The sequence below is a fragment of the Microcebus murinus genome, chromosome 1 (genome assembly GCF_040939455.1).
Source record: "Microcebus murinus isolate Inina chromosome 1, M.murinus_Inina_mat1.0, whole genome shotgun sequence".
Taxonomy (NCBI): domain Eukaryota; kingdom Metazoa; phylum Chordata; class Mammalia; order Primates; family Cheirogaleidae; genus Microcebus; species Microcebus murinus.
Genome location: NC_134104.1, coordinates 64469270 through 64483695, shown reverse-complemented (window position 1 = coordinate 64483695; position 14426 = coordinate 64469270). Strand labels below are relative to the sequence as shown.

General features: G+C 39.1%; 3 protein-coding genes across 5 annotated transcripts in view; 2 read left to right on the top strand and 1 right to left on the bottom strand.

Annotated features, from left to right (window-relative positions):
• Positions 1-4390: 4390 nt before the first annotated feature.
• WDR5B (WD repeat domain 5B) lies at positions 4391-8605 on the top strand. 2 transcript variants are annotated; one of them, XM_012780494.3, is made up of 2 exons: positions 4391-4449; positions 4912-8605. In XM_012780494.3, exon 2 carries the CDS (start codon positions 4985-4987, stop codon positions 5975-5977), a length of 993 nt encoding a protein of 330 aa, XP_012635948.1. In that variant the 5' UTR covers positions 4391-4449; positions 4912-4984; the 3' UTR covers positions 5978-8605. The 2 variants fall into 2 exon arrangements, with proteins under 2 accessions (XP_012635948.1, XP_012635947.1); XM_012780493.3 differs by lacking the exon at positions 4391-4449 and adding an exon at positions 4473-4572.
• MIX23 (mitochondrial matrix import factor 23) overlaps positions 4494-14426 on the top strand; it is a 56307-nt gene continuing 46374 nt past the window's right edge. The window contains exons 1-2 of one of the 2 annotated variants that reach the window (XM_076002038.1): positions 4494-4572; positions 10358-10452. In XM_076002038.1, coding sequence (XP_075858153.1) covers positions 10375-10452 — 78 coding nt within the window. In that variant the 5' untranslated portion in view covers positions 4494-4572; positions 10358-10374. Of the gene's footprint in view, positions 4573-8794; positions 8883-10357; positions 10453-14426 lie in introns of those variants that run through there. The other variant, XM_020287167.2, reaches the window with a different exon arrangement.
• The window catches only part of FAM162A (family with sequence similarity 162 member A), a 29762-nt gene continuing 24361 nt past the window's right edge, over positions 9026-14426 (bottom strand). Inside the window, exons 4-5 of the mRNA XM_012780495.2 lie at positions 11683-11791; positions 9026-9290 (exon numbers count right to left, since the gene is read on the bottom strand). Of these exons, the coding sequence (XP_012635949.1) occupies positions 9198-9290; positions 11683-11791 (202 nt within the window). The 3' untranslated portion in view covers positions 9026-9197. The remainder of the gene's footprint in view (positions 9291-11682; positions 11792-14426) is intronic.

Sequence of the window (14426 nt, the reverse complement as noted above, 5' to 3'; positions counted from 1 at the left end):
ACAATCCTTAGATTCTGGCTGTCCAAGAGAGGGGAAAAGCTCCACAATTTCTATCGAAGAAAGCAGTGGTCATGCAGTAGTTCTGTGCTGAAATACTCCCAGAACTAAATTTCAGCCGCCAGCCCTTTTTGTTGGACATTCTTCCTGAATCTTCCTCATTAGTACACTTAAAATGACTGAATCAGGCATAAGTTGCTTTTAGGTTACATAGTCTGGAATATAGGCCCTCAGCCCAAACATCTTTTTTTCCCTTCTGTGGTGCTAAAATTCTCTATGGCCAGGTAAGGACGGCAGAGGTTTAAAAAAATAATATGCAAATGGTGGATTATGAGTTTTATAACATAGTGGCTAAACTCATGGAAATGTGTTTCTATTCAAATGCAAATGTAGAAGGTATTGACTTAGAGAAAGAAAGTCTTTGGAATGAAGAATTACTGTTTTAGAAAGCAGGGCCATGGATATGAATTTAAGAGTCTATTTCCTAAAGAAGTATAGTCCAAAGGAATGTCAAGAACTAAGATCATCTTTTAATGTATTGGTTGTTGAGTATTTCTGCTTAACCTCAAGTCATTCTGACCTCTCTATATCCTTTTTCAAAGTGGTCTGACACTTTGATTTGGAATGGCTCTAATGATTCTTTGTACTTCAATGTAGTCTGTCAGGCCATGGGTGAGTGCCTTGCACAGAGTAGACATTCAATAAATACTAAGTGAATGAAGGAGTAAGCATCTATGTGATGTTAGTAAAAGGTACTTGATTACAAAAGAAAACTCAAAGGAATTCTTTGATGCTGTTATTTGAAATCAGGATTAATAACTCTTAAAACAAGAGTTGCAACATCTGTTTTATATGCAGTTACCTTTCAGGAGACATAATTTGACGAGAAGTTTACAAAAGCAAACACTGTCATAGAGGAGGTCTGTTATTTAAAAACAAACTATCTCAGAAAAGTTGATGGGTGTATTCCACAGGTTAACTAAAATATAATCAACCTCATGTGTTTATATATACCAAAAATACCTCATCACTCTATTCTGGCATATTTTAAAATTAAGAAAAAATTTTGTCAGTTATAACCAACTGATGTGGAAGCTGATGATTGCCTTAGGCTATTAAACGGGGATTTTTCATTTTTACATACTGTATGTATTGCGAGAACTTTTTTAAATCCATTCCTGTAAGTTACAGGTGAGTAGAAACAGAAGGTGTATTTCTTCACTCCATGACTGCTTCTTTTTTTTTTTTTTTTTTTGAGAGATTTCACTAACCAGATATTTTTTTCTGAAAACGAAACAAAAAATTTTAAAGTAAAACATAGCCTTAGCTCCTGCAAACTACAGTTTTATCTGTAGTACAAAATTGCTGGATTTACAAGTTTATTAAAGCTAGCTTGAATGATTGTTGCCCCCTGTTTCACTTGCACTTTGAAAAAGTCATTGTTTTCTCTAACTTGAAATCAATATATGGTCATTTCTGTGGTCATGAATGTTTTTGCAAAAAATAAAATTACTTTTTAAATTTCTTTATCCATATCCACTTAACCCGAGGAAGCCAATGGAGTCCAGTGAGGGTCCACAATAAGGATCACTGCTTTATCTACCACTTGGGCCCAGCATTATTAAGATAAAGTGATGGGCAAGGAGAAAATAGAAACTCAGAAGACTGTTGTGGTGGGGCTCAACAGGACAAAGTTTGGGAGAGAGAGATGGGCAGGCTGGGATATATAAACTGTTATACAGAGTGGAACTTTTGAAGATTAAGTTATGATTATGAGATCTTGGGAAGTCAGCAGTGACTAGTGTTTCACTGGAGACTGTCTCAGTTTATATTTTAGATTTGTAGTTAATACCTGTTAATTATTTTGGTGCCCCTTTCACTTTAAAAATGTCCCAGTTTGGATGGTGTTACCACCCCATACTTAGCCCAACTAGATTTTTGTACATTTGCTAGTAGTCTGGGTATGTACATAGTTCTATTAATGCTTGATTTTGAGGACTGGATTTGGTAGTCAAGAGTTGCTATGAAGAAAGGTAGTCAAGAAATTCCTTAATGTCAGAATCACTCAGGCCATGGTTAGGTCCTACACACATACCAAGAAAAATTGCTCTATTTGTGGCAATACTTATAGAATATTTGCAAATTTTTCCGGGGGTCAAGGGAAATATACCTTTGATTAAGGTGACTTTGATTGTGATGTTTGTAGTGGGCTAAATATACTCCAGCACCAATATACCAGGCCTCATGTCAAGTGATTGACCTTATCTAATCTATCTTTACTCCTCTGGTGCAGCGGTGCCCAACCTTTTTGGCACCAGAAACCGGTTTCATGGAAAATTCTTCCACGGTGGTTGGCGGGTGGAGCTCAGAACAATAGAGTGCAGGAAAGCTTCACGTGCTTGCTCACCCGCCAATCACCTGCTGTGCACCCTGTACCCCTTCCCAAGTTTCATGGAAGACAATTTTTCCACGGGGTGGGGGCCAGAGGGACTCTGCATTCAGTCCCTAACAGGCCGCTGACTGGTACTGGTCCGCAGCCGGGGGTTGAGGACAGCAGCTCCAGTGCATACAGTTACTGGAAAAATATAGATTTACCTAAATTCTTTAAAATAATCCTAAACTCTGTGTGTTGTGAAATTTACGTTTTAATGAGTTAATAAAAATGGAAATAGGTTTCAATTGGTGCCATTTCTAGGCTTTCTAGCTGAAATCACACTGGCCCAGGTTAATGGGAGGAGGAAAGGAGGAGAAGAGGCAGGATTTAGTCAGAATTGAAGATACTTGGAAGGTTTTTCCCTTTTCAAAATGTTACAGAGCGGGGAGGGGCATGGAGACCTTGCCTTAATAGCTAAGAGTTACGATTTAATGTATATAAATGAATACTCTAGACCAGGGTTCCCAACCTTTTTGGCACTAGGGACAGGTTTCATGGAAGACAAATTTTCCACGGACCTGGGGTGGACTAGGGAGGCATAGCTAGGACGGTGATGTGAATAATGGGGAGCAGGGAAGTTTCACTTGCTTGCGAAGACAACTTTTCCTCAGACGGGGGCGGGGAGGGGAAGGACGGGGCAGAGCTCTGCAGCCAGGTCCCTAACAGGCTGCAGACGGTACCGGTCTGAGGCCTGCGTGGTGGGGACTGCAGCTCTACCATTTTAAAGATGCTCTTCCCATTGCCAGAACTGTCTCATTGCGTTCACACGGTTAATTTGCGCTAGCTTATTTGTACAATTCCTGTTTAAATTTCCAGCTAGAGTAGTAGTAGGGTCTTAATGAGGTTTTTACTATAGTCAATTTATTACAGGTGACCTAATTATGGCTACTGTGCTTTATAAAGCCAAAGATTTTCAGTTATCCCTAATAAATATACAACAGGAGACCCTTTGGTTCCAAATGCTTTTTAATTCTGGACTGACAGCATCTGGCTCTGTCACGGCGAAAACCTTTTAAACAACATTTTCTGCCTCTCTTGGGCGCACTATTGAACTACTACAGGGACGGAGAAACTAATCAGGCTTATAGTTTTTTGGAAAACCTAATTCTTGTTTAAAAGAGTAACTTATGTGTGAATAGCATGTATATTTTGCATACTTTCACAGCTATTGATCATTACTTTTAGAACTAGGGAGAGATCGTAAAGCCTAATTAACAGTAGTAACCTTACCCATTTCTTATCCCGTTCCACCAACCTCTTTGTTCTTTTCTGTTTCAGATCTCACCTCAATTTTCTATGGAAGCTTAAAACTTCCATAGTTTAAGTGCTAAAATAAATTTTTGCTCGTTACTTCTGGCATAGCTCTGGCTTTTAAAGGCCCCTAACAGACATGCTCCTTATCCTTTCCAAAACGTTTTCAGGGAAAACTTTTAGATCAGGAGTTTTATAATGTGGCATAAATTCTGCCACGCACCCCTTGCCTACACATCATCACTGCTCAGCTACCCCAACGCCATGCCACCAGGCTCTGAACCACAGCGCACGGAAGGGCGCAGAACCAAAGCCGCCTGCGGAGGAGGAGTTTACTAGGAGTCGCCGACGGGGTAGATCGAGTTTAGCGCATTTCCGAAAAGCGTGCAGTTGGGCAGTTTACATGTCAGGTGTGGGCCTCAGCCTGCGGCTAAGGGGCAACGGCAAATTCAGCCCTCTCCTGTGACAGTTTCCAGAAAGAAATGGTCTTTGAAATATACATCCGTCGCTTCCCGCATTAGCCAGTCAGGTCTGGGACAAGCCCTGTACACCTAACAAACCCACCGAAGGACGCGGTCACGTTTGTGTCTGGAGGGCGGGGTCGAAAAGGACCTGGGGCGGGGCAGGACCGGCTCCTCTTGCGCAGGCGCAGGAAAGCGTCTCCCATTGGTTATCTGGGCTCGGAAGTGGTGGTTGGGAGGGGCTTCCTTTGCACAGACTTCCTTTCCCGCTAGGTTAGGGGTTGTCGCTGCAGTGCTGTCTCGTAGGTATGTGCGCAAGTAATCCGTAGGCCAGGGCTTCAGAATCCTGTGGCTACGTAGGTTTTCTTTTGGCTTCTGAAATCTGTTTAAAGCCGTGGTTCGTTCGTCCTCAAGGACCTAGTCTGACTGGTAGGATTGCTCATGATGGCAAACATTTGGGAGCTGGCGGTGGGGGCGGGGGGGCGGTGAAAAAATACTTAATGTAGAGATCCCCCTCGCCCCCGCGTTGGACAGCTTTATATTATACATTAATAAAATAACGAGCATTAGTACCTTACTTGTCAACAGCACACAGGACCCTTTCAATAGCATTACTCAAATATTTAACAAAAGAGAGAGGAAAAACTGAAGTGGTCCAAGCCGTGCTGCAGATTCAGTATATATAGTATAAAGATGATCCAGAAATTATAATCATTAAAAACTGTATATATTTGAATCCGATATTTTTATCTTCATTTTGCTGGGCAGAAAACCAAAATACTGGACTGCCTGGTTCAGGACTGGACGCCTAGCCAACCTACTGAATTGGAGCTTCAGATCCATGGCAACAAAGGAGTCAGGAGATGCCAAAGCACAGTTGGCGCTCACTTCATCAGCCAATGAGAGCCAAGAAGTGCCTGAAAAACCGAACTATGCTCTCAAATGTACTCTGGTGGGACATACGAAAGCTGTATCATCAGTTAAATTTAGTCCTAATGGAGAATGGCTAGCAAGTTCTTCTGCTGATAAACTAATTATAATTTGGGGAGCATACGATGGAAAATATGAGAAAACACTCTATGGTCATAATCTGGAAATATCAGATGTTGCCTGGTCATCAGATTCCAGTAGTCTTGTTTCTGCCTCAGATGATAAAACTCTAAAGATATGGGATGTGAGATCAGGAAAATGTTTGAAAACACTGAAGGGACACAGTAATTATGTCTTTTGTTGTAATTTCAATCCACCATCCAATCTCATCATTTCAGGATCTTTTGATGAGAGTGTGAAAATATGGGAAGTGAAAACAGGAAAGTGCCTCAAGACTTTGTCTGCTCATTCTGACCCAGTTTCTGCTGTTCATTTTAATTGTAGTGGGTCTTTGATAGTGTCAGGTAGCTATGATGGTCTCTGTAGAATCTGGGATGCTGCCTCAGGCCAGTGTTTAAAAACACTTGTGGATGATGATAACCCTCCTGTCTCTTTTGTAAAATTTTCTCCAAATGGTAAATATATTCTTACTGCAACTTTGGACAACACTCTTAAACTGTGGGATTACAGCAGAGGCAGATGCCTGAAGACATATACTGGTCACAAGAATGAGAAATACTGCATTTTTGCTAATTTTTCAGTTACTGGTGGAAAATGGATTGTGTCTGGTTCTGAGGATAACCTGGTTTACATATGGAACCTTCAGACTAAAGAGATTGTACAGAAATTACAAGGTCATACAGATGTTGTAATCTCAGCAGCTTGTCATCCTACAGATAATATCATTGCATCAGCAGCATTAGAAAATGACAAAACAATTAAACTGTGGATAAGTAACTATTAATCCCTTTGGAAACCAAGTAGTAGAGCCAAGTTGGCAAAAAAATTTTTTAAAAAGTGGTTTCTCTTAATTTAGGCATGGTTTTATATTTCTTTTTAAATCTGTCTTTGATTATAAGATTTTGAGGCTTATAACCTACATTTACAAAATGAAAACAGTTGGAAAATGATGTCTAGAACTTAGAGCTTCTGACTTCTAATCTTGAGGCCTGTTAGTAATCTCATGTCTCTCTTCCTGTACGGTTTCCCATTAGGGTCTTCTCAGTGACTATCCTAGAGGGTCAGTGTATTTGAGAAATATTTAGAAATTAAGATTATAGAACAGGGGGTGACTAAATAAGGGCATTTGGAATAATTCTAGGGTTTCTGGTTTGGAAAATGCTTAAGTCAGGGATGGTGGTGGAGATTTCTTATCAAGAAAAAACCTAAAAATATACCAAATGTTGCTTACTGAAGGACTGCGCACTACCTTGTTAGATTGTGCTGTCTTGTGATTATTCAGACAAGCTAAATGAATGGTGAAAACTTTTCTCCTTCGTTATATGTCCGACCTACTGTCTCCCACCCATGGTTCAAACTCAGTTCAGAAATCAGTACTTGTGGAGCCATCACTGCTTGCCTCCAGTTGCAGCTGACAGCTGAGTTAGGTGTTCCTATTTCTATTATTCACCAATTTGTATTGTAATGCTTTCATGGGTTTTGTGGAATCAGAAAGTATGTCTCTTTGTATTCTTTGGTTTTTATATAGAGAATTTATGTATTCTTGGTTTTTGTATAGTAAAGGGATTCAAGTAATGTTTGAGGAATGACAGTGTCACCACTGCTTTATTCATTCCTTGCCTGCTTTTGATAAATTTTAGTAACAGATTCCTAAAACATGTTGATTAAAAATAAAAAGTAACCATATCCTCACATACTAACTTTACTCAATAGTGCTTACAGGAAATATAAAGTAGAAAATGATTTCTGCCCACTTTACCCATGGACACATGATACACAAGCAAAAAGAATTTAGAAATTAAGCCAAAAAAAAGAGTACAACATTAATTTAACTGAAAGCAACAAGGGCAAAACTGTCTTCTTTTGTAGATTATAGTACTTTGTAATACTATACATTAAATTTGATTTGCTTGGTAAGTTCTTAGGGATATGACAGAGTTACTTGTAGGGGATGACTGCTAAGAGGTTGGTATGTGAGGATATTGGAAGAAGTAGTATTAGTTAGGAGTAGGTCTGAAATTCTGGCCAAGAAATAGATATTTAACCCATAAAGAGGTAGTCACTATACATTACTGAATAGCAGAATGACACAAAATGAGAAATCACTAAATTCTTGGTGCACAGTAACGTTTGTGAGCTTAGTTTAATGAAACATTTTTATTACAGTAAATCTCTGAGATAACAACACTTTGTAATGTTCTTCAGAAGTTAAAAATGGTACTGCTCTGTGAAGTATTTTTTTTAAAAGAAGTACATTAATATTTACCCATATTTAAAACACTGGCATTAAGTGTCCTAAAATAATTGAATCTTCTAAAATGTACAAGAAGCAATGCTTTTTGATAATAAATTTGCAAATGATAAATATAAAAAAACTTGATATCTAAAAAAGCAGCTAAGGTCAAATTATTCCAAAGTATATAGGCAGACATCATTATTAGATAGATTATGAAACTACAGGGTAGTATGTTACATTTCACTGCATATTTTATTAAACTAAGTTCTCATAGTTTCTCAGCTGCATATATTACTTTTTAATCTCTCTTATAACTATCTGAGGAGAAGAACTAGCACACTGGGATGGCTGTAGTCTCCCCTTATCCTTGGGAGAATATGTTCTAAGACCCCCAGTGGATGCCTCAAACTGTGGATAGTCCCCAATTCTATGTATACTGTATTTTTTCATACATACCTATGATAGAGTTTAATTTATAAATTAGGCATAGCACAACGCACTTTCAGGCCATTATTAAGTAAAATAAGGGTTAATTGAACACAAGCACCCTGATACCGCGAGAGTCAGTATGATAACCAAGATGGCTAGTAAGTGACTAACAGGCAGATAGTGTGTACAGAATGGATACACTGGGCAGAGGGATGATTCAGATGTTGGGTGGATGGAACAGGACAGCAAGAGATTTCATCATGCTACTTTGAGCTGTATGCAATTTAAAGCTTATGAATAGTTTCTCTCTGGAGTTTTCCATTTAATATTTTCAGACCTTGAGCAACTGAAATCACAGAAAGCAAAACTATGGGTAAGGGGGGGTCTAGTGTAATGACTTGCCATCCATTAATACTTATGAAGCATGTTAGAATAAATGAAATGTTTAAAATAGAAACCTATACCTATGTCTAAATATGAGACAACTTAGTATCCCAAAGTCAAAACTAAATGAGATACATACATGCTTGGTACAAATGCTTATCTTTCAGTGCTAATAAAAAATACATTATATTTTCATAATTGAGAAATTTAGTTTCTCAGGCAGCAGGAAAAGGGCCAGTTGAGACTTCTAAGCCATGAAGCTAAGAGGTGACTGTGCTGGCTCCAAGCAACTCAATGATCCTGGGATTTCTAAGTCCTCAAAACTCCCAGTCAGCCTACTCTTACCACCTTGCCAGGACGTTTTCAAAAACTGCTCTCCTAAAAGCTTCCATCTGCCAGCATGCCTGAAGATACTGAGTGTGGTTTGGCTGCTACTCAGGGCTCTCTCTTTTGGGAGCCCACCACCCCAATAGCACTATGGCATTTGGGAAGGCTGGCTCTCCAAGATGTACCTGAGCAGTGTGCTCAACTGGCCTTTCTTATCTTTTCAGAAATGACCTCACACAAGAGAGAGAAATAAAGAGTTAGAAACCCCCATTTGGGCCTGTGGAGAGAAGTCACTTTGGTCACAGGAATAGAAGTAAGATATGGTACTTGTTTTCTCTAAAGAAAACTTAATATTCAAGTTGAAATAAGTTGTTTCAATTTTCCTCTTGATTTTTCTTCAAAAAGCTGAGAGGCTAAATTTTACTTAGACCAAAGCCATAAAACACAGACAAGTCATTCTTTAAGGAAATTTATTTGTACCTATATAGCAGAAATAGGGAAATGGTATAAGTTTGTGCAAACTATACTTTTATGAAATGGATCCCCATAACAAATTCTTTTTAATACAGGCTTGTTGTTGCAGCATTATTCCTCCATTTTCAAAATCCAGCCAACATAGATACCGCTGCTACTCTGTTTTGGCCTTCATAGCTGCTTCCTCTCTCAGGCGAGCTTTCTTTTCTAAGTTCAAGCTAGTTAAAGTCTCGTTCCTTCTGGCAGCCTAAAGTGAAACAAATTTGAATAGGTGATTATTTATGCCCATCAGGGGAGGATGCCATTACCTTCACTAATGACAGCAGGTTAACTAGGGCTGTAGAGGTAGGGAGTGGTATGCTGCTTGGACACTGGACACAGCAGTCCCCTCCATGTGCCTCTGACCTCCATGTGCCTTTGCTTCAGAGAACAGTAGCCCATCCATTCAAGCATAAAAGAAAAAGGGCCACACCATTCCTTCTCTTCCTTTCTGGCCCCTTTATATCTTTAGCCTCTTCTTCCATTATACTTTATTCCGGTGTCTTTCCTGTTTTTCTCTCATTTTTTATATTAAATATCTTCTCATATTTTTACCCCTCTTTTCCCCTTTTCACTTTTCTTAGTTGCTACCCTTTCTCCTTCCTCAGTTCATCTGCATCCTTTCACACCCTTCTAGCTTCTCGCTCTTTTACCGAAAGCATTCAGTTGTGGGAATCCCAGACTTTACCAAAACTACTACCACTGATGACTCCCAGTGCTACCTATCCTACAACTCCATCCTTTCAGTGAGGGAGGCTACTGTCCTCTCCCCTTGTTCCCTTCCGTATGTGAACTGTTAACATTTCTATGAAGCTTACATAAACAGATTAGTTTCAAGGCTTTCATACTAAATAAGTGAAACTAGTATCCTTGGCTGGTATTTTCTTACATCTGTGTAATTCCATACAAAAAGAATTAGGTATGTTGAGGGGGAGGAGAATGGGAGTGGGAAGTTGATAGGGAGAACAAAACATACAATGGCTAATTTCTTTCTTCCAAATCACATTAAGTTCAAAAGTTCTCCATTCTAGTAGCATTTACCAACTTCTGGGAAATGGAAATTATATAAAAGGTAAATGTTACAATTTTATGGTATAGAACAGGAGAGAAACTCTCTAAAATACATAGCATACACCCTTGGATGATGCTAGAAGAGATCCTAGGGGAATAATTTGCTTCTGGAGTATTTAAACACAGCTAGTAAAGTATACAAAAACAATGCAGATTTCTTGGAATTCTAGAAGCACATATTGTCCTGTCCACGTGCTCTTGTAGGTTTCAATCTGAGGACTATGCATGAGAGGTCAAAAAGGGAGACAGAAGAAAAACCAAACTGGGACAGGAAGAGTTTTCAAGAGAACTTCACCCAGGTCAGCACACTTGCCCCTTCATAATCCCATGAGGTCAGCCTAAAATGGTCAGTATTTCCATTTAACTGCAAGACTCTAAAGAGAGCCAAAAGTTCATTTCCTTTTACTCTGGAGTCTCTGAGAAGAAGGAAGTCAGCTAACAGTGGGTGTGTAGAAGCATCATTTTAATATCTGATAATAGTTATAAGACATCTCTTTTCACATGGAATCTGTGACATTAGACATGGTATTAAAATAAGAATTTGACCAGCACTGCTGAATATAAAAATAACTTCATCTTAATAATAATATAATGCAGTATGAGGTTTGGTAACCTACAAACTTGGGTCTGATTTTTATCCTGTCACTTATTAGCTATATGACTTTGGAAAAATTATTTAACATCTCTAAGCCCCAGGTTCCTCCTTTATAAAACATGGTAATAAGAGAACATACCTCTTAGGTTCTTAGGGTTATTGTGGTGATTAAATGAGCTTAACAGTACCTGCTATATAATGAGCACTCAATAAATGGGAACAATTTTACTATCACCTCAATTAGGTCTAGGTTCACACTGTAGGTCTGCCATTAGGGAAATGTGTGGCTTTGGGGAAGTTACTAAAACTTTCTAAGCTATAGTTCCTCATTTGTAAATGAGGTCCTAATAATATCTATCTTATAGTGTTTCTGTAAGGTTCAAATGAAATTATTAATAATAGCAAAGTACCTGGAATATAGGGAGTATTCAATTAGTGATAGCTACTAATTATAATCTGTGTTAAAACGAAAATTTCTAGACTTGTATTCCTATATACTGCTTAAGAGCTATGGTGCTTAGACATGGCTTAGTTTGGCTGAGCTTGAAATAAAGAACCATGATAAGAATGCTCACCATGAGTTATAGTGAAGATAAATATGCTCGTGTATGAGAGTGCTTTATAAATAGGCAAAGGGTTATTAAATATGCCAGTGTCATATTTCTCGGTTCACATTATTTATGACATCTGTGATAATAAAAACTTTTTTTTACAGTATACAAAATGAATTTAGTCCTTCCAATGCCAAAGTTAGGATTTGCTATTTATCCCCAACCATGATATTCCAGGTTTGTTCCTAAAATGTCTTGTTTTGTTTCTAATCATCTCATGTAGAAAGTAGCCTCCTCTCAGAATAAATACGAGGGTCAATCCCTGATGTCCTGCAGATCCTTTGTGGAGAACACACAGAAATAAATAGGAAACCCACTCTTACCTTCTTGCCCTCAATAATCATCAGGATGCATCCTGCCACTGTCAGGGCAATCATTATATAGCTAATCTTCACCCGTACCTTGTTCTTTGCAGCATCAAGCATCTCAAACCTAGTACAATAAGATCATGAAAGAAACTTAACTTTTCTCTTTCTGAAGTCGTAACAGGATAAAAAGCTCTGTGTATAAATTAGAAATGTACTGGTGTCTATAAATATAAAAAAGGAGGTAGGACCTAGAGATCTCATAGGACTTTGGAGGGAGGATGGGGCATTTTTCATAACTATTTATATATAAAATACAAGATAGCACAAATTTAAAGTAGTACATAAGCAGCAGAAAGTTTGAAGACACAAAAAGAAGTCAAGAATGAAACAAAAAAAGGCCAGGCATATTAATCTACACTTGCAATGATGGGCCCCAACTTTGGCTTTCAGGTTTCTAGCAGCCTATGAATGCTGAAAGTGAAGCCAGTAGCTATTTATCTCTCCCTGCTGTTCTTAAGAAGAAGATACTACGTGATATAATGATTGTCTGAAAACATTCTGACAACACATACTGCAATGAGCTTTGTAAGTTTCAACCCAAAGCACAATTCAGGAAGAAAGCAAACATGACAGAGTTAAAAAATGTGTTCCATCTACCCAGATGTTTGCTCTCTGTCTTGAACCAGGAATTAAATTTGAGAATATCTGAAACAGTAGAAAGTTCCTTTAAGCAATGCTCCCTTAATATCTATCCTTTAACTAATGTTTTGCTAAAATTCAGTGTCAGTGAACTTGAGATTGTGCTCTTTGGCAAGTGCTTAAGTGTAGCTCTTCTAAACTGTCCACTGAATATAGATCCATGCGCCTTAACAGAAAGTTGAGGGTTGGATCATCATTCTTGTGTAAAAGCTCAGAGGTGTAAAATGGAAGAGTCTAAAGAGGTAAAGCAGAGTGCCACTTTACCTTGGTGATTCTGCAACTAGGCAACGAGTCATGGTTCCATTTTTAATTTAATTATTTTTAAGAGAAAAGATCTCACTCTGTTGCCTAGGCTGGACCTGAACTCCTGAGTAGCTGGGACTACAGGTGTGCACCACCATGTCCCATAGTCATGGTTCTATTACCTAGGTGTCTGGTAGAGCCTCAAGGCTGGGCATGTGGAGTCCTTATGGGCTAAAGAACTGGCTTCAGTAGACATGTAAATAGGAATGATTATCTCTGGTTGATGGGATTGAAGTGCTTTTTACTTTTTTCTCCCTAGATATTTAACATATATTACTTTTAAAATCACAGGGGTGAGGGATAGTACTTGAAAAATGCTTGTAAGGAGGCACAGGGTCTAGAATGTTGCAGTAGGAGAAGGACCCCTAAAAACATACACAGTGTGAGGTAAGACCTCTGAGGCAGCATGTGGATGGAGTTCTCCAGGTACTGTTGGGCCTGTAGTCTGGTAGGAACCAGGGCCAACTGCTAAGGACAGTTAAGTGGTACCTGTTCAGAACTACCAGCATAAGGATGAATAGCTGCCCAGGCCCAGAGAAGAACCTTCCAGGGTGACTCACTAGGCAGTATTTTGGGCCTAAGTGGATCTTGGAACCATCTAGAAAGCAAACTAAGGAAGGCATTGCATAGCAATGTCTATATGGCATCTGTTAGGGCAGTGGATATATACCAGTTTATTTTCTGCTGGGATATTCAGGAGGAAATTAGAGCACAGGCAAGGACTTGGTTATTGTTATTTCTGGTATGTGTGTTTTGTGGGGTTTTTTTTGTTTTTTTTTGAGACAGAGTCTCACTCTCTTGCCTGGGCTAAAGTGCCATGGCATCAGCCTAGCTCACAGCAACCTCAAACTCCTGGGCTCAGGTGATCCTCCTGCCTCAGCCTCCCGAGGAGCTGGGACTACAGGCATGCGCCACCATGCCCAGCTAATTTTTTCTATATATTTTTAGTTGGGCAATTAATTTGTTTCTATTTTTAGTAGAGATGGGGTCTCGCTCTTGCTCAGGCTGGTTTGAACTCCTGACCTTGAGCCATCCACCCACCTCGGCCTACCAGAGTGCTAAGATTACAGGTGTGAGCCACCACACCCGGCCCTGTTTTTTTTTTTTTTTTTAAACAGTATCACCTTTACTGTTTTGATGGTATGGTCTCATTTCCCGGAAGAACAGATAGCCACTTGAGCTAAGGAGGACCAGGGCTTTCCTGCTGAGATAGTGCTAATGAAAATAATGTGCTGCTTTGACTGGCAGAAGCAGAAAAGCTCTAATAAAGCTGTTGTGAACAGAAAGCAAATACTACCTATCTTCCTGGAAAAGATACCCTTAATGAACTGAGATTTTTTTTCCATCATGACTTGAAAGATGCCAACCAATCAGGGTCTTATACATGAGTCTGGGGTACTGGTTCTTAACTGGGGGTGATTTTCTCCCTCTAGGGGACATTTGGCAATGTCTAGAGACATTTCTGATTGTCACTACGGAGGAAACACTACTGGCATCTAGGAAGTAAAAGCCAGAGATGTTGCTAAACATCCTACAATACACAGGATGGCCCTCTACAACAAAGAATTATCTAGCCAAAAATGTCACTAGTACTGAGGTTGAGAAACCCTGGGTTGGAGGAACCTATATTCATCATCTACAAACTCTGAAAAAAAAACAAGCCCAAGATCCCAGCCAAAGCTAGTTTTAAGGAAGTTGGTGACAGGAGGCACTCTGTCCTGAATTCCAGAAAAAGAATATGTTGCATATAAATAAAT